Source organism: Hyla sarda, chromosome 12 (genome assembly GCF_029499605.1).
Source record: "Hyla sarda isolate aHylSar1 chromosome 12, aHylSar1.hap1, whole genome shotgun sequence".
Taxonomy (NCBI): domain Eukaryota; kingdom Metazoa; phylum Chordata; class Amphibia; order Anura; family Hylidae; genus Hyla; species Hyla sarda.
In genome coordinates this window covers 9,576,150-9,597,185 of record NC_079200.1, presented here as the reverse complement: position 1 = coordinate 9,597,185, position 21,036 = coordinate 9,576,150, and the positions used below count along the sequence as shown (strand labels likewise).

General features: G+C 42.8%; 1 protein-coding gene across 6 annotated transcripts in view; it reads right to left on the bottom strand.

The window, feature by feature from the left end:
* Window positions 1-21,036, bottom strand: part of ATP6V0A1 (ATPase H+ transporting V0 subunit a1) — a 110,551-nt gene that overhangs the window by 18,768 nt on the left and 70,747 nt on the right. For 5 of the 6 annotated variants that reach the window (XM_056548158.1, XM_056548153.1, XM_056548152.1 and 2 more), the window contains exons 12-18: window positions 20,065-20,204; window positions 16,675-16,838; window positions 14,214-14,304; window positions 13,998-14,116; window positions 9,534-9,750; window positions 7,016-7,123; window positions 935-1,042 (exon numbers count right to left, since the gene is read on the bottom strand). In XM_056548158.1, coding sequence (XP_056404133.1) covers window positions 935-1,042; window positions 7,016-7,123; window positions 9,534-9,750; window positions 13,998-14,116; window positions 14,214-14,304; window positions 16,675-16,838; window positions 20,065-20,204 — 947 coding nt within the window. The remainder of the gene's footprint in view (window positions 1-934; window positions 1,043-7,015; window positions 7,124-9,533; window positions 9,751-13,997; window positions 14,117-14,213; window positions 14,305-16,674; window positions 16,839-20,064; window positions 20,205-21,036) is intronic. The other variant, XM_056548157.1, reaches the window with a different exon arrangement.

Genomic DNA, 21,036 nt, shown 5'->3' with positions numbered 1-21,036 from the left:
TCCTAAGCCTACTTTGCATATTTTATTTAACTGTCCGTTCTGTTCGGCCTCTGGACCCAAACACAGTTAGACTCATTCAATAGTTAGTCATTCCCCTCTGTGCGCTGGTCACATCCTCAACCCCCCGATTGACAGTCTCTAGACCGTACTGTAATTCCCACCACTGCCCTGTAATCTAGAGGCCGAGGGGAACACCCAGTGGGCTCCAAAGCCTAATTTGCATATCTGACTAAACTCTGATATCACGGCACTGGAGAGGTCAATTAACTAATGGATGTACGGATTGAGGGTCACAAGGCGTACAAAGCCACGCCCTTACTTTACAACCTACAAACCTGCTGACAGGTCGGCTTTCACATCATGTGTTGTCCAAATGATAGGTGATAAGTGTTTGATCGGTGAAACCCAATAGTCATGGGAATGGGGGGGGGGGGGGGGGGGGCTGTGATCCCATTTTAATGGCACAGTGACTGACATGGTACAGCGGATCAGAGTCCCATGCCCCTCCTTATCTTAAAACTAGAAATATGCCTTGACAACTTGCAGCTTTCCCTTTTTTTGGCCCAAATACACCCGATTCTACAGTTTTTGACAACCCTTAAAAAAATCCCTCTTTCTTGAACTGTTTCTTTTCCTCCCCATAAACCAGAACAATTGGTAACATTCTTCCAGGTCAGTGGTCTCCAATCTGTGGACCTCCAGAAGTTGCAAAACTACAACTCTGTGCATGCTGGGAGTTGTAGTTTTGAAACATCTAGAGGTCCACAGTTGAACCCAAAGATGAATAGGTGTCCTACATATTTGGAAAGCTGCACTGCATACGAGGGACTGACATTTCAAAGCAATGTTCATCTACGTGAGACAACATTTAACCCTTCACCGTCGGCTCTGCTAACAGCAAAGGAGAACAACGTCAATGTAAATAATGCATTACCTCTTCGCCTTCCTCCGAGTGCATGGACAGCTGATCGTGCTGAATAATTTCGGCATCTTCTTCCGTGGGGCCGTTACCAACGCGGATACCTCCGAAGTTATGCGTACCCTGGATTAGTGGGGTGCGGGGAGGGGTATTTATAAATCAGGGTCAGGGCTCTCGGCCAATCAGCATGCTCTATTTCCTTCAAAATCCCAACCCCACCGCAAGTACCATCAAAAAGTGATTAGACACCATCAATAGGCTTGGATTAGTTAAGCCAGATTCCCCCCCCAATAACAGTGTTTCCCAACCAGGGTGCCTCCAGCTGTTGCAAAACTACACCCAGCATGCCTGGACAGCCGAAGTCTGCTGAGATGAGAGGGAAGCCTTGATTTACTCTTCGGGGACAATGTGGACAAGCGGTTGGCTGTCCGGGCATGCTGGGAGTTGTAGCTTTGCAACAGCTGGAGGCACCTTGGTTGGGAAACACTATTTGACATTAAAATATTAAAGGGTACCTCTCATCAAAAAAAAACTCTTGATACATTATAGATTAATGTATGCAGAATAACTTTTCAATAGCTGCAGCCGGGACACAGACAAACTCCCTGGCAGTGAGCAGTGCTGAGTTTGTCTGTGTCCCGGCTGCAGTCTGAGATTTAGAACTCCAGCATGAGTCTGAAATCTAGAAAAAAAGGACTGGTAGGGAGACCCCTAGTGGTCATTTTTTCAAAGTGGAAAATTAAATAGAAAGAAGCATATTTTTTATAACATGCTATTGGAAAGTTATTCTGCATACATTAATCTATAATATATCAAAAGTTTTTTTGATGAAAGGTCCCCTTTAAGAAAATTGTGAACAGTCAGATCCCAGATTAGTAAAAGTTTTAGAAAGAGAAACCCTGATTTATAATTTAATAGCGTTAATGCTACTCGGCCACTTACGTGATAAGAGGGGGTCTGCTACACGCGCAACAAGGAGACGGTGTCTGCGGCTCTTATCCCCATAATATGGTGGTGGCATTAACCTTATTAACTTATAAAACACACCAGGAAAAGCTAACCCACCCTCTAGGAAAGAGAACATGCTGGAATGTAATAGAGACAGTGCAGCTGGTACAGTGAACCCTCTTTAAGAAGACCACCAAAATTGGAGGGGGTGGGGGTACTGGTGTTTTCATAATAAAAGGTCACTAATCACTATGCATATAGTAAGACGGGCCGAAAATCGGGCACACAAAATGTGGTCTGGATAAGGGGGTGGTCTTTCGGAGAGGTTTCACTGTGTATAGAATAAAAGGAGTTTAAAACAGATGCCACATATACTTAAAGGGGTACTCCGGGGGAAAAACATTTTTTTTATCAACTGGTGCCAGCAAGTTAAACAGATTTGTAAATTACTTCTATTAAAAAAAAAATCTTTATCCTTCCAGTACTTATTAGCGGCTGTATGCTCCAGAGGAAGTTCTTTTGTTTTTGGATTTCTTTTTTTTTTTCTTCCTGTCCACAGTGCTCTCTGCTGACACCTCTGTCCGTGTCAGAAACTGTCCAGAGCAGCATAGGTTTGCTATGCTGTTCTGGACAGTTCCTGATATGGACAGAGGTGTCAGCAGAGAGCACCCTGGACAAGACAAAAAAAAAAAAAAAAAGAAATCCAAAAAGAAAAGATCTTTCTCTGTAGTATATAGCAGCTAATAAGTACTGGAAGGATAAAGATTTTTTTTTTTTTATAGAAGTAATTTACAAATCTGTTTAACTTTCTTGCACCAGTTGATAAAGAAATAAAAAATAAAAATTATGTTTTCCACCGGAGTACCCCTTTAAAGGTGTACTCCTCCCCTAGATATCTTATCCCCGATCCCAAGGATCGGGGATAAGATGCCTGATCGCAGGGGTCCTGCTGTTGGGTATTCCTGTGATCTCGGCTGCGGCACCTCAGACATCCGGTGCACGGAGCTAACTTCACTCCGTGTCGGATGACTGGCGATGCGGGGCGGAGGCTCTTGATGTCACGGTCACGCCCCCTCAATGGAAGTCTATGGGAGGGGGCGTGACTATGTCACGCCCCCTCCCATAGACTTCCATTGAGGGGGCGCGGCCGTCACGCGCCTCCGGCATTGCACCTGATGCTCTAAAGGAACACCGGGTGCAGCAGGGAGATCGTGGGGGTCCCCAGCGGCGGGACCCCCGCGATCAGACATCTTATCCCCTATCCTTTGGATAGGGGATAAGATGTCTAGGGGTGGAGTACCCCTTTAACATAAATATCCGGCTTGTTGACAATTAATCTTATATTTAGGACGGTTTGTTTTTACACAGTGCACTTTACAGTAAAACTGACAGTTTTTCTTTATTCTCTGGGTCAATACGATTAAACCGATCCCCATGTTACATGTTTTTCTATTATAACACTGCATAAAAAAATTAAATAAAATGTAAACAAAAAATATGTTTAAAACTGTCTTATTCTGACCCCGATAACCTTCTCATTTCTCCATATACGGGGATGTATGAGGGTCTTTTATTGTGATTTGTAGTTTTTATCGGTACCACTTTTGTATACGTGACTTTTTATCACTTTTTATTTAATAATAATTTTTTTTTTACTGGAATGTGATTTGATGCAGCAATTTTGGCCTTTTTTTTTTTATTTATTTATTTATTTATTTATTTATTTTTTTTTTAAAGCCGTTCATTGTATGGGATCATTAACATTATATTTTAATAGTTCGGACGTTAATTCAATGTGTGTTTATTATAATTTTGTTTTACACTTTTTTTTATTTTAGTTTTTAGGGGGGGAGGGGAGGTTATTTTTATTGGAGAGGGGCTTATTCACATTTAAAATGTATTTATTTATTTTTTACAAACTTTACCTTTTATGGGTCTTTACCTTTTATGGTCTTTACCTTTTAGGGGACTATTTATATCAATCACTCGACTGCTTATATTGTTCAGTGCTAAGCCTAAGCATAGCACTAATCAGTACTATCCGCAATCAACTTCTCTAGTCTGCCAAAAGGTAGACCAGAGGAGAAGATCGCAGCAGAGCTGCAGGTGGCATTGTAAGGAGACCTCCGGCCGCCATGTTGACTCACCCAACCCCCGCAGTTACGCTGCGGGTGGTCAAATGAATCTATAAGCCCCAATAATACTTCAGATGCTGTGATCAGTATTGATCCCAGCATCTGAAGGTTTAATGGCGGGCATCAGTAGTATCGCCGATGTCCGCCATTACAGGTGGGTCCCCAGCTTGGGTGCACTGGTTCTTCTTCCCAATCCCTGATTCATGTCCCCTAATAAATATTCATACTCTCCCTCTTGTGCAGGAAACTGCCCTGTGCGGAGATCACGCGCACAGGTCTCCAGCACGGACGGCCCTATCACTGCGCATGCGCAGGATCTCAGCTATTCATTTAGATTTGGTTTGCAGAAGAGGCCACTGACACTGTATGCTTGGCCTGGGCTGTACTGGGTCACCTACCATCAGTTCGGGCAGCAAACGCACCCAAACACATAGCTGGAACCACCCATTCAGTATCAACAACCGGGATTATAATAAATTGTAATATACAAAATGTAACCACTGTTTTAAACTCAGGAGTAAAAAGAACATAAGACTATATATATATATATATATATATATATATATATATATATATACACATATACATACACACACATCACGTATCAGTAGACTGATTTTGATCCAAATAATAAAGGAGCAAATTTACACTCACTGACAAAAATATAACCTGAACGAAAGTTTCTATTTAGGACTGTAATAATGTTATCTGTAAGTGATTACAGTGCTAGAGCGAAAGGATAAGCATAACAAGGAAAAAGTATGCTCTAGTGCAGTGTTTTCCAACCAGGGTGCCTCCAGCTGTTGCAAAACTACAACCGCCCAGCATGCCCGGAAAGCCAAAGGTTGTTCGGGCATGCTGGGGGTTATAGTTTTGTAACAGCTGGAGGCACCCTGGTTGCAAAGCACTGCTCTTGTACCCTGTTTGTCGTGCTTAGCCTGGATACAAAAACAGATACGATTGGGAATGGAGGAGCAAATATACACTCACTGAAAAAAATATAACGCACCGAGAAGGAGTGGTTGGAATTGAACGAAAGTTTCTATGTAGGACTGTAATGATGTTATCTGTAAGTGATTACAGTGCTAGAGCGAAAGGATAAGCCTAACAAGGAAAAGGATGCTCTAGTACAGTGTTTTCCAACCAGGGTGCCTCCAGCTATTGCAAAACTACAACCGCCCAGCATGCCCGGACTGCCAAAGGCTGTCCGGGCATGCTGGGGGTTGTAGTTATGCAACAGCTGGAGGCCCCTTGGTTGGAAAACACTGCTCTTGTACCCTGTTTGTCGCTCTTAGCCTGGATACAAGAACAGATACATACATACAGTTCTATACGGTATCCTGTGGTAGATCCCGCACACTTGTAGGTTGCCGAAGCTGGCTCGCCATAAATGCTCAATTGGCGATAAATCTGGCGACCGGGCAGGACAAGAAAGTGTTACCATTTGGTGGAGATGTTCCTGGGAAACCCTTACTGTGTGTGGGCGAGCATTATCCTGCTAGAAGCCATGAGAGGCGACACATGTGGCTGCAGAATGTCCGTATGCAGATCATCCCACCAGCAGGGGGCAGCGTGTCCTCCACAGCAAAGACAGGATTAAAGCGCTCACCATGAGGCTCCAACCACTCCAACCAGTCCATTGTCCAATCCCAAACAGAGTCTGGTTTTATCACCAATAAGGTACCAGTGTATAGCAGTTCGGAGTTCTCATTCATGACACCTTTGAAAATAAAGGCGACAGTGGATGGCTACCAATGGCAGGACAGGTAATGGGTGCTGTGACATTAAATCTCCTTTAACTAAGCACCTGGAAATGGTCCAAGTAGAGATGGGGTTTAATGAAAAGACAGGGAGTGTAATGGAGACACAGGGGTGTGTAATGAAGAGATGGGGGATGTGAAATGAAGAGACAGGGGAGTGTAATGTAGAGACAGGGGAGTGTAATGTAGAGACAGGGGAGTGTAATGTAGAGACAGGGGAGTGTAATGAAGAGACAGGGGAGTGTAATGAAGAGACAGGGGAGTGTAATGAAGAGACAGGGGAGTGTAATGAAGAGACAGGGGAGTGTAATGAAGAGACAGGGGAGTGTAATGAAGAGAAAGGGGTGTGTAATGAAGAGACAGGGGTGTGTAATGAAGAGACAGGGGAGTGTAATGAAGAGACAGGGGAGTGTAATGAAGAGACAGGGGAGTGTAATGAATAGACAGGGGAGTGTAATGAAGAGACAGGGGAGTGTAATGAAGAGACAGGGGAGTGTAATGAAGAGACAGGGGAGTGTAATGAAGAGACAGGGGAGTGTAATGAAGAGACAGGGGTGTGCAATGAAGAGACAGGGGTGTGTAATGAATGCACCACCTCTGTCTGGATGGTGGACAAGGAAACTGTGGGAGCTGCTCGTGCTTTTCAGTACATCAAACAATCCCCCCAACTGGTGATCTGTCTGGGCCGTCCGGATGCCGCTCCCCATGTGGGTGCCCTCACATAACACGGCTCCCAACATCTAACAGCTTGGTCAGAAAGGCCCAGATGGTGGATGATTTGTCAAACCGTCATCCTGCTTTGCCCCGTCTCAAAGTATGTCGACTGGGCAAATGTGCCTCATACAGGCAAGTCTAGGGGTCAATGTTCTCTCACTAAGATCTTTTTGGTGGGCAGGGGGGGAGGAAGCTCTTTTTACACCCTTCCCATGTGATCATTTACAGATTGAGACATTACTATATTACGAGTTTTGCAGTAATCTGATATCTTATTTATTTTTTATGTCAGTGAGCGGAATCATCATCATATTTAGGCCCAATCAAAGAAAACATCTTCACTGACTACCAGGCCTCAGTACGCGGCTCTGACAGATCAGGTTGGATGGCGGATGTGTCAGTGTATGTATACATTTATAAAGACATTTCTTGCCACTTGCAGAGTCACTCTCCTGTTGCACACGTGCAGACCCCTGTGACTGCGCAGTGGTAAGGTACCTGCGCGGCAAACAAAGGAATTATATTGGCATGCTACTCACCAAGTGCTTCCTCCTGAGGTACTGATGGCGAAGTATGAAGGGCTTTACAACCAGCATCCAAGGCACGCACAAGATGGCGCACACCACCAGGAAGCACTGCAGTCCTTTCTGGAAGACAAAAGTTTACAATCATTAGTCTGTGTTCAGACCGGAGAGTATTCTTAGTTGTTACGTTGCATCAACCGGAATCCCGGAAAAGTGTCAAAGTCACAAGTTTGTGATCTGTATATAGTTACCTAAGGCTCTCCTCTGCAGTCATTGCCCTTAAAGGGGTACTCCGCCACTAAACATCTTTTCCTCTATCCAAAGGATATCTAATCACAGGGGGTCCAAATGCTGGGGACCCCCGTAATCTCCCTGCTGCACCTGGTGTTTGTTTACAGCGTCAGAGGCTCGCGAGGTCACGGCCACGCCCCCTCAATGGAAGTCTATGGGAGGGGGCGTGACAGCCGTTACGCCCCCTCCCATAGACTTGCATTGTGGGGGCGTGGCCATGACCTCACGAGCGGGGCGTGACGTCACAAGCCTCCACCCCGCATTGCCAGTGCAAGTTCGCTCCATGCACCGGATGTCTGGGGTGCTGCAGCCGAGATCTTTAAAGGGATACTCTGCCCCTAGATGTCTGATCGCGGGGGTCCGACCACTGGGAGGGGGGGGTGTGACGTCACGACTACAGCTGCCCGAAACCAGCATTCTGAACATAACTGTACAAAGCGGCAGGGTGCCAAGCTGCAGATTGGCCAGCGGACAGACCCCCCGCAATCAGACATCTTAACCCCTATCCTTTGGATGGGGGATAAGATGTCTAGGGGCAGAGAACCCCTTTAAAAAAAAAAATTCCCCATGATATCCAGTAACAACTTATCCAAGATCACTGCCATTATGTGCGCCTTTGGTTACTGATAGACACAAGAATGGGCTGGTAAGACGCCCATCAGATTTATCATTTTAACCCTACAGAAAGCATTGGTTTAGAATCTTCATAGCATCCATTGCTGGAAATGGTAGGAAAATGTAGGAAAATTTATCATTATTTTTTAAACATACATTTTCACACTTTTTAATTTTACCTTTATGAATTATGTTTTAACCCATAACACCAGCATTACGTTGGCCCTTAAAGTGTACCTATCTTAAGAGGTGGCTTTTCAGGATAAGCTCTCCCCTGTGTGTACATGAGGAGCAGCACTACGTTTGGCCATTATATAACTTGCATATGGTATTTTTTTAAGCAGATTTCTGCTTTGCAGGCTTCATCTATGAATTTGTAGTTCTCCCAAAACTGGTGGGCAGAGTTCCCTCCTAAATCCCCCCCCCCCAAAGTATTAAGTTGAGCTGATTTTCAGACAAGAAAATTTGAGAAGCAGGAGGAGGGAAGAAAAAATTGAAAACAGGAGAAAGAAGCATTTTTGTCTAATAAGATTTATTACAATGTTTCTGATCTCGCTTGCCGATTTGGGTTTTGCATATCTTTAAAGGGGTATTGCGGCTTTATACGTCTTAACCCCTATCCGAAGGATAGGGGCTAAGATGTATAAAGCCGGAATACCCCTTTAAGCCTTACTCCAGGATTTGGTAACTTATCCCCTTTTTAAAAGATAGGGAATAAGTGACTAGTCGTGGAGTTATGAGCGCTGGGAGCCCCTGTAAACCTCTCTGTGCGCGGAGCGTTGTCAAAAAGACCCCCAACATGCATTTTCTATTAGAGCGCTGAACATACGAAAGTATAGCACTCATGTATCTCCGGCGCTCTTATAGAGAAAGCATGTTGGGGGCGTGTCAACACAGGGGGCTCCAGCGCGGGCCCAAGAACAAAAAGACCACTACGGATCCCATACAATCCAGAACATAATCCTGTCCGGTTGCAGCATCGTCTTTGTTCCAGTTGAAGCACAGGAAGGGACAAGGGCCCAGATTTACCGAACTGTGTGAGAGTAAAACTGAAGTGATTTTCCCACAGCGACCAATCACAGCTCAGCTTTCACTTTACCAGAGCTCATTAGCTGGGCTGTGATTGGTTGCTGTGGGAAAATCACAACAGTTTTACTCTCACACAGTTTGATAAATCTGGGCCAAAGTCAAGGAAGTGAGGGCAGGACTAGCATTCTTCGGTGCTCACTCCTGTCCTATCAGACTGCAGAATGAAAATAAAGAGGAGGGGGTTACAGAGCAGCCTGCAGTGAGAGGATGAGGAGACCCAGCACAGCAGACTCAGGGAGGAAGTAAATGCATGGTGAGTGAGGGTGGCCTTAGTGCTTGCCTCGGACACGCCCCTTCCTGAGCAGTGGATATCAGAATGAGTGAGTAGCAGAACAGAGGGATTTGTGAGCCACATACAGAAGCTAGACACACAAAAAAAAAGACAGGTAAAGAATATGCATGACCAAGTGAAGAACGTATAGAAGCATTATTTTTTTCTATGATATGACAGGGACGCTTTAATATTTCTCATATTTTTGGCAGGGGCAGTAAACGGGTATCCTAGGTATAAACTCCATATCCCCAGCAATGCTCTTACCTGACCGCTATAAAGCATAGGAAGAGATTTATCAGTGTAGTTGAAGAGGAACATGTTAATGAAGTGAATGAGGAGGCTTGGGGCACTCTTGGAGGTGGCAGCATCGTAGGCGCACCACTTGTAAAGTACCAGGATAACCAAGTAACCGAAGAGAGACGCCATGAAGATCATTTCTGGGATAAATCCAAGGTAAATGTTCAAAGGTTTCTTGAAATATCTGAGGAAAAAAAAAAGGAATAGAGAAGTAGATAATGTTTAATGTTTTTGCCACAAAAACAGAAATGTAATAAACGTTAATAACGCAGCGATTTTCATTTTGCAATTTGATTTCCTCTTTGACTTTTTAATAGCCATGACTTTAAATATTTCCACCTACAGACCCATACGAGGCTTGTTTATGCGGGACCAATTGTACTTTGTAATCATTTGTTTACTACAAAAACTATGGAGAGGACAAAAAATTATTTTAAATAAATTATATTTTATATATATATATATATATATATATATATATATATATATATCCCGTATATACTCGAGTATAAGCAGAGTTTTTCAGCACGATTGTTCGTGCTGAAAACACCCCCCTCGGCTTATACTCGAGTGAACTCTCCACCTTCAGTGGTCTTCAACCTGCGGACCTCCAGATGTTTCAAAACTACAACTCCCAGCATGCCCAGAGTTGTAGTTTTGAGACATCTGGAGGTCCGCAGGTTGAAGACCACTGCAACCTTCGTCATCATCCAGACCACCCCCCCCCCCTTTAATTTTGTACTCACCTCCGCTCGGCGGCAAGGAAGGGTGAGTTGGTCCGGGCCATCTGTGCTGCAGGGACCGTTCGGTGGGGAGGAATAGTCATTCTGGGCTGTCCATCTTCACCGGGGGGGGGGGCCTCTTCTCCGCGCTTCGGGCCCGGAACAGTGAGGTTGCCTTGACGACGACGCACAGGGACATTGCACATAAACGTCCCTGTGCGTCGTCGTCAAGGCAATGTCACTATTCCGGGGCCGAAGCGCAAAGAAGAGGCCCCCCCGGTGAAGATGGACAGCCCGGAATGACTATCCCTCCCCACCGGGCATGCTGGGAGTTGTAGTTTTGAAACATCTGGAGGTCCTCAGGTTGAAGACCACTGTTCAGACATTGACAGGTGGTGATGATGAAGGGGGTGTGGGATGATGACAGGTGGTGATGATGAAGGGGATGATGAAGGGGGGGATGATGACAGGGTGATGATGATGAGAGTGTTAATGACGGGGGTCTGTATGATGACATGGGGGGGATGATGCATTTCCCACCCTAGGCTTATAGTCGAATCAATAACTTTTCCTGGGTTTTTGGGGTGAAATTAGTGGCCTCGGCTTATATTCGGGTCGGCTTATAATCGAGTATATATATATATATATATATATATATATATATATATATATATATATATATATATATATATATATATAAAATTTTGCCTCGCCATAGTTTTTGTATATGTATATATATAATATTTATATTTTATTTTATTTTTTTGTGGCGAAATTGAAAAAGAATATGCAATTTTTGTTTTGATGGGACTTTTCAATCAATCACTTTTTTATTAATTTAGTTTTCTGATATATAAAGTGACCAAAAATAAAAAACAACACAAAACCACATATTTATTTCATCATTCCCCCCCAAGCAACACATTATTAATAAAATATTCAATACTTAATATGAACCCCAAAATGGTGACAATAAAAAAAAAGTACATCTTGTCCTGCAAAAAACAAGCTAGGCCAATGGAAAAAAAGAAGTTATTAATGTTAAAATGAGACGATAAAAAAAATTAAAAATAAAATAAAACCGTTTAGTCATTAACCCCTTAAGGACTCAGCCCATTTTGGCCTTAAGGACTCAGACAATTTAATTTTTACGTTTTCATTTTTTCCTCCTCGCCTTCTAAAAATCATAACTCTTTTATATTTTCATCTACAGACTAGTATGAGGGCTTGTTTTTTGCGCGACCAGTTGTCCTTTGTAATGACATCACTCATTATATCATAAAATGTATGGCGCAACCAAAAAACACTATTTTTGTGGGGAAATTAAAATGAAAAACGCAATTTTGCTAATTTTGGAAGGATTTGTTTTCACGCCGTACAATTTCTGGTAAAAATGACATGTGTTCTTTATTCTGAGGGTCAATACGATTAAAATGATACCCATTATTATATACTTTTATATTATTGTTGCGCTTAAAAAAAATCACAAACTTTTTAACCAAATTAGTACGTTTATAATCCCTTTATTTTGATGACCTATAACTTTTTTATTTTTCCGTATAAGCGGCGGTATGGGGGCTCATTTTTTGCGCCATGATCTGTACTTTTTTTTGATACCACATTTGTATATAAAAAACTTTTAATACATTTTTTATAATTTTTTTTTTAATAAAATGTATTAAAAAGGTAGGAATTTTGGACTTTTTAAATTTTTTTTCGTTCACGCCGTTCACCGTACGGGATCATTAACATTTTATTTTAATAGTTCGGACATTTACGCACGCGGCGATACCAAATATGTCTATAAAAAATGTTTTTTACGCTTTTTGGGGGTAAAATAGGAAAAAACGGACGTTTTACTTTTTTATTGGGGGAGGGGATTTTTCACTTTTTTTTTACTTTTACTTTTACATTTTTTTACATTTTTTTTTACACTTGAATAGTCCCCATAGGGGACTATTCATAGCAATACCATGATTGCTAATACTGATCTGTTCTATGTATAGGACATAGAACAGATCAGTATTATCGGTCATCTCCTGCTCTGGTCTGCTCGATCACAGACCAGAGCAGGAGACGCCGGGAGCCGCACGGAGGAAGGTGAGGGGACCTCCGTGCGGCGTTATGAATGATCGGATCCCCACAGCAGCGCTGCGGGCGATCCGATCGTTCATTTTAATCGCGAACTGCCGCAGATGCCGGGATCTGTATTGATCCCGGCACCTGAGGGGTTAATGGCGGACGCCCGCGAGATCGCGGGCGTCGGCCATTGCCGGCGGGTCCCTGGCTGCGATCAGCAGCCGGGATCAGCCGCGCATGACACGGGCATCGCTCCGATGCCCGCGGTTATGCTTAGGACGTAAATGTACGTCCTGGTGCGTTAAGTACCACCTCACCAGGACGTACATTTACGTCCTGCGTCCTTAAGGGGTTAAAAGGGGTTATTCAGGAAAAAAACTTTTTTTATATATATCAACTGGCTCCAGAAAGTTAAATAGATTTGTAAATTACTTCTATTAAAAAATCTTAATCCTTTCAGTACTTATGAGCTTCTGAAGTTAAGGTTGTTCTTTTCTGTCTAAGTGCTCTCTGATGACACCTGTCTCGGGAACCGACCAGTTTAGAAGAGGTTTGCTATGGGGATTTGCTTCTAAACTGGACCGTTCCCGAGACAGGTGTCATCAGAGAGGACTTAGACAGAAAAGAACAACCTTAACTTCAGAAGCTCATAAGTATTGAAAGGATTAAGATTTTTTAATAGAAGTAATTTACAAATCTATTTAACTTTCTGGAGCCAGTTGATATATAAAAAAAAGTTTTTTCCTGGAATACCCCTTTAAAGGGGTAGTCCAGTGGTGAAAAACGTATCCCCTATCCTAAGGATAGAGGATAAGTTTGAGATCGCGGGGGGTTCGACCCCTGGGGCCCCCTGCGATCTCTCTGTATGGGGGCCAGGCTCTCCGGCCAGATAGCGGGTGTCGACCCCCGCACGAAGCGGCGGCCGACGCGCCCCCTCAATACATCTCTATGGCAGAGCCGGAGATTGGCGAAGGCAGCGCTTCGGCTCTGCCATAGAGTTGTATTGAGGGGGCGTGTTGGCCGCCGCTTCGTGCGGAGGTCGGCACGCCCCCTTCCCGCGGGTTGTCGGGACTCCGTACAGGAGATCGCAGGGGGCCCCAGCGGTCGGACCCCCCACGATCTCAAACTTATCCCCTATCCTTAGGGTAGGGGATAAGTTGCTCACCACTGGGTCACCACTGGACTACTCCTTTAAGTTCTAATTTGTCCTGGCCACTAAGGGGTTAACTGATATACAGCAGTGTTTTCCCAACTAGGGTGCCCCCAGCTATTAAAACTACTCCCAGCATGCCTGGACAGCCTGAGGCTGCCGAGATGACAGGAAAGCCTTGATTAACCTTTATGGGACAGTGTGGATCCTATGGAAGAGGCAGACAGGCCAATGGCTGTCCGGCCATACTGGGAGTTGAGCTGGGTACTCCTCTGATGATGATGATATAGCAGTGTTTCTCAACCAGCGTGCTACCAGCTAATGCAAAACTACAACTCCCAGCATGTCCGGACAGCCGTTGGCTGTCCGGGCATGCTGGGAGTTGTAGTTTTGCAAAAGCTGGAGGCAGGATGGTTTGAAAAAACTGTGATATAGCCCAACATGACAAGATCTCACAGCCCTTTTAATGTATATACTTACATGTGGTTCAATAAACTGAGTGTGACCCCAAAAAGCATGTGGATGATGCCAACGACGACGGACATTTTCATCTTGTAGGAGTTCAGGAAGGTCAGCTTGTTCGTTGCTATGCTCCAAATCTGTTCATAAGAAAAAAGGATGTTTACAGCAACCAATCAATAGACTACAAAATACATATATATGTGTTATCTGTTAAAATAGCAGTCCGCCGTTTACCGGGTCAATCCCAAATGGATAGGGTCCATTGAACACTCCATTGACATCGGGATCCAGCTGCAGGACAGGGACATGCCTGAGAAGATCTTCACTACAATGGGAAAAAGAAATGGACGATTTAGAGAATGTTCATCCTGAAGCAGAAGAATCTTAGTGACCATGTGACCACACACATATATACACAATTTCCTTTCTGCCTGACCACAGTGCTCTCTGCTGACACCTCTGTCCATGTCAGGAACTGCCAAGAGCAAAAGAGGTTTGCTATGGGGATTTGCTTCTGCTCTGGACAGTTCCTGACATGGACAGAGGTGTCAGCAGAGAGCACTGTGGTCAGACAGAAAGGAAATGCAAAAACAAAAGAACTTCCTGTGTATTATACAGCAGCTGATAAGTACTGGACGGATTGGGATTTTTTAATAGGAGTAATTTGCAAATCTGTTTAACTTTCTGGCACCAGTGGTTTTAAAAGAAAATATTTTCCAGTGGAGTACCCCTTTAACCTCTTAAGGACCAATGACGTTGTGGAACGTCATGGCACCCTGGGCTTTAAGGACCAATGACGTCCCACAACGTCATGGCGTTTTCCGGGCAGAGATCGGAACGGCATGCCTGCAAAAATCGTTCAGGAGGCATGCCGTGCAAATGCCTAGGGGGGTCCCGGGACCCCCGCATGTCGGCGACCGCAGAAAATTGCATGTCAATTCAGATATGCGATTTTCTCCTATTCCGGGCTGATCGGGTCTCTGGTGACCTGTGAGTGACAGCCCTGATCATCCTGCAGGTTAGGAGTGAGGTCGCAATGCTGCGATCTCCTCCCATCCCCTGCCAATGGTCAGAACTGATTCTGACCAATGGCAGAGCAGGACAGTGGGTTGCCATGGAAACCCCCCGTTCTGCCCACCCCTGGATGTCAGGCAGAACGGGGGGAGAACATGGAGGCCGGTACCTGGAGGAGAAGACTCGTGGGGCCCGGCAATCATCGCAGATATTCACCGGAGATCCCGCTCAGGTAGGGAATCGACGGTGGGGGGGAGAAATGAAACTGAAAGTAAAGTGATTTTTACTGTGGCAACCACTAGGAAGGCCGAACTGCAACTCCCAGCATGCCCAGACAGCCAAAGGCTGTCTGGGCATGCTGGGAGTTGTAGTTTTGCAACATCTGGAGGGTCACAGTTTGGGGAACACTGTTACAGTGGTGCCCAAACTGTAGCCCTCCAGATGTTGCCAAACTACAACACTCAGCATGCCTAGACTGCCCAGGCATGCTGGGAGTTGTAGTTCTGTAACATCTGTCCCTTCAGATTTTGCAATTTTCATGAAATTTTTGAAAATTGCTGCTCTACTTTGAAGGCCTCAAATTTTTTCAAAAAGTAAAAATATGTCCATTTTATGATGCCAACATAAAGTGGACGTATTGTATTTGTGAAGAAAAATAAAATGTATTGTGAATATCCATTTTCCTTACAATTAGAGAGCTTCAAAGTTAGAAAAATGCTCCATTTTCAAAATTTTCATGAAATATTGGAATTTTTCACAAAAAAAGGATGCAAGTAACGCCGAAAATTTACCACCAAAATAAAGTAGAATATGTCACGAAAAAACAATCTCAGAATCAGAATATTCGGTAAAAGCATCCCAGAGTTATTAATGCTTAAAGTGACAGTGGTCAGATGTGCAAAAAACGCTCTGGTCCTAAGGTGTAAAATGGCCTGGTACTTAAGGGGTTAAAAGGGGTATTCCAGGAAAAAATGTTTTTCTTTATATCAACTGGATCCAGAAACTTAAACAAATTTGTAAATTACTTCTATTAATCCTTTCAATAATTATCAGCTGCTGAAGTTGAGTTGTTGTTTTCTGTCTGGCAACAGTGCTCTCTGCTGACATCTCTGCTTGTCTCGGGAACTGCACAGAGTAGAAGAGGTTTGCTATGGGGATTTGCTTCTAATCTGGACAGTTCCTGAGACAGGGGTCATCAGAGAGCACTTAGACAGAAAAGAACAACTCAATTTCAGAAGCTCATAAGTACTGAAAGGATGAAGATTTTTTAATAGAAGTAATTTACAAATCTGTTTAACTTTCCGGAGCCAGTTGATATATAAAAAAAAAAAAAAAGTTTTTTTCTGGAATACCCCTTTAATGGGAGTTCTAACGGGCAAAGAGGATGTCATTCACTTGAATGGGATTCCTCTAACGTCTGTTATAAGGCCCGTTATGATGGCGGAAGAAAAAGACGTGACATTCACACATTTTTCTCCTGCTATGTTCCCCTACTGGACAAAAACGGAGCCTAAGTTGCAGAAACGGTGCGATGGGATGTATTTTGTACGCAGCTTTATTGGCGTGAATGGGGCTAAGCTGCAATGTAACAACTTGTGGACGAGCACGGCGCTGCGTTCAGAAGAAAACGGCCATGTTTATCCCAATCCCATACGAACACCTAGAAACATTCCATACTCACGTCCAGTTGGCCTTCGGGCTGGTAAACATTGGTCTAACGCTCCAGGATGAACCGAAGATGTTGAGAGCCTTAGAGAAGCAATCGTTGTAGATGAGGCCGGTGTAGATGGAGAAGGCTCCCATCAGAAGAATGATGTATCTGCCGCTAAACACCATGTTAAAGAGCTGGGAAGAAAGAACAAGATGGTTACAGAGATCTGAAACATGTAGTTGGGTTTCACAGGGTTTCAAATCCAGAATGGGAGATCACAATTTATTCCGAATTAAGTCGGCCATCGCGAATGAACATTCTTGTGTAATAGAGCAAGATAGATAGATATGAGACAGACAGACAGATATGAGACAGACAGATATGAGACAGACAGATATGAGACAGACAGATATGAGACAGACAGATATGAGACAGACAGATATGAGACAGACAGATATGAGACAGACAGATATGAGACAGACAGATATGAGACAGACAGATATGAGACAGACAGATATGAGACAGACAGATATGAGACAGACAGATATGAGACAGACAGATATGAGACAGACAGATATGAGACAGACAGATATGAGACAGACAGATATGAGACAGACAGATATGAGACAGACAGATATGAGACAGATAGATATGAGACAGATAGATATGAGACAGATAGATAGATAGATATGAGATAGATAGATATGAGACAGACAGATATGAGACAGACAGATATGAGACAGACAGATAGATAGATATGAGACAGACAGATAGATAGATATGAGACAGACAGATAGATAGATATGAGACAGACAGATAGATAGATATGAGACAGACAGATAGATAGATATGAGACAGACAGATAGATATGAGATAGATAGATATGAGACAGACAGACAGATATGAGACAGACAGATATGAGACAGACAGACAGATATGAGATAGATAGATATGAGACAGACAGATATGAGACAGACAGATATGAGACAGACAGATATGAGACAGACAGATATGAGACAGACAGATATGAGACAGACAGATATGAGACAGACAGATATGAGACAGACAGATATGAGACAGACAGATATGAGACAGACAGATATGAGACAGACAGATATGAGACAGACAGATATGAGACAGATAGATATGAGACAGATAGATATGAGACAGATAGATATGAGACAGATAGATATGAGACAGATAGATATGAGACAGATAGATATGAGACAGATAGATATGAGACAGATAGATAGATAGATATGAGATAGATAGATATGAGACAGACAGATATGAGACAGACAGATAGATAGATATGAGACAGACAGATAGATAGATATGAGACAGACAGATAGATAGATATGAGACAGACAGATAGATAGATATGAGACAGACAGATAGATAGATATGAGACAGACAGATAGATAGATATGAGACAGACAGATAGATAGATATGAGACAGACAGATAGATAGATATGAGACAGACAGATAGATAGATATGAGACAGACAGATAGATAGGAGACAGACAGATAGATAGATATGAGACAGACAGATAGATAGATATGAGACAGACAGATAGATAGATATGAGACAGACAGATAGATAGATATGAGACAGACAGATAGATAGATATGAGACAGACAGATAGATAGATATGAGACAGACAGATAGATAGATATGAGACAGACAGATAGATATGAGACAGACAGATAGATATGAGACAGACAGATAGATATGAGACAGACAGATAGATATGAGACAGACAGATAGATATGAGACAGACAGATAGATATGAGACAGACAGATAGATATGAGACAGACAGATAGATATGAGACAGACAGATAGATATGAGACAGACAGATAGATATGAGACAGACAGATAGATATGAGACAGACAGATAGATATGAGACAGACAGATAGATATGAGACAGACAGATAGATATGAGACAGACAGATAGATATGCGACAGATAGATATGCGACAGATAGATATGAGACAGATAGATATGAGACAGATAGATATGAGACAGATAGATATGAGACAGATAGATATGAGACAGATAGATATGAGACAGATAGATATGAGACAGATAGATATGAGATAGATAGATGTGAGATAGATAGATAGATAGATAGGAGATAGATAGATAGGAGATAGATAGATATGAGATAGATATGAGATAGATATGAGGTAGATAGATATGAGGTAGATAGATATGAGATAGATAGATATGAGATAGATAGATATGAGATAGATAGATATGAGATAGATAGATATGAGATAGATAGATATGAGATAGATAGATAGATATGAGACAGATAGATATGAGATAGATAGATGCGACAGATAGATATGCGACAGATAGATATGCGACAGATAGATATGCGACAGATAGATATGCGACAGATAGATATGCGACAGATAGATATGCGACAGATAGATATGCGACAGATAGATATGCGACAGATAGATATGCGACAGATAGATATGCGACAGATAGATATGCGACAGATAGATATGCGACAGATAGATATGCGACAGATAGATATGCGACAGATAGATATGCGACAGATAGATATGCGACAGATAGATATGCGACAGATAGATATGCGACAGATAGATATGAGACAGATAGATATGAGACAGATAGATATGAGACAGATAGATATGAGACAGATAGATATGAGACAGATAGATATGAGACAGATAGATATGAGACAGATAGATAGATGTGAGATAGATAGATAGATAGATATGAGATAGATAGATAGATAGATAGGAGATAGATAGATATGAGATAGATATGAGATAGATATGAGATAGATAGATATGAGATAGATAGATAGATATGAGATAGATAGATATGAGATAGATAGATAGATATGAGACAGATAGATATGAGATAGATAGATGTGAGATAGATAGATAGATAGATATGAGATAGATAGATAGATAGGAGATAGATAGATATGAGATAGATATGAGATAGATATGAGGTAGATAGATATGAGATAGATAGATATGAGATAGATAGATATGAGATAGATAGATATGAGATAGATAGATATGAGATAGATAGATATGAGATAGATAGATATGAGATAGATAGACAGATAGATATGAGATAGATAGATAGATAGGATAAATATGAGACAGATAGATAAATGTCACCTTATCTTGGTGGGATGGTACAAACTATTTGGCCAAATGATAAGCTAAGAACCTCAATTTTTACTATAGCAGTATAGCATATCATATTTCATATATAGCTTTGTGCTAGCCGTGTGCTGCTGTAATTCTTTTGCTTGTGTTGATAGATAGAAAGATAGATGAGGGATAGATAAGATGGACAGATAGATATGAGATAAATAGACAGATAGATAAATTTGGGAAACATTCTGTGGAAGCGGGCTGCGTACCTCATTATCTGTTTTTTGCGACAGAATTCGGCTTTCCCTTATGACCATCCAAACAGCAAACAGCGTCATCAGGATTCCATGTCCAAAGTCGCCAAACATCACGGCAAACAGGAAAGGGAAGGTGATGATAGTATATGGAGCTATAAAGAGACACCCACAGGTCAACCATCTAAAGAGACACCCACAGGTCAACCATCTAAAGAGACACCCACTGGTCAGCCATCTAAAGAGACACCCACTGGTCAACCATCTAAAGAGACACCCACTGGTCAGCCATCTAAAGAGACACCCACTGGTCAACCATCTAAAGAGACACCCACTGGTCAACCATCTAAAGAGACACCCACTGGTCAACCATCTAAAGAGACACCCACTGGTCAGCCATCTAAAGAGACACCCACTGGTCAACCATCTAAAGAGACACCCACTGGTCAACCATCTAAAGAGACACCCACTGGTCAACCATCTAAAGAGACACCCACTGGTCAGCCATCTAAAGAGACACCCACAGGTCAACCATCTAAAGAGACACCCACAGGTCAACCATCTAAAGAGACACACACTGGTCAACCATCTAAAAAGACACCCACAGGTCAAGCATCTAAAGAGACACCCACAGGTCAACCATCTAAAGAGACACCCACAGGTCAACCATCTAAAGAGACACCCACTGGTCAGCCATCTAAAGAGACACCCACTGGTCAACCATCTAAAGAGACACCCACTGGTCAACCATCTAAAGAGACACCCACTGGTCAACCATCTAAAGAGACACCCACTGGTCAACCATCTAAAGAGACACCCACTGGTCAACCATCTAAATAGACACCCACTGGTCAACCATCTAAAGAGACACCCACTGGTCAACCATCTAAAGAGAAACCCACTGGTCAATAATCTAAAGAGAAACCCACTGGTCAACCATCTAAAGAGACACCCGCTGGTCAACCATCTAAAGAGACACCCACTGGT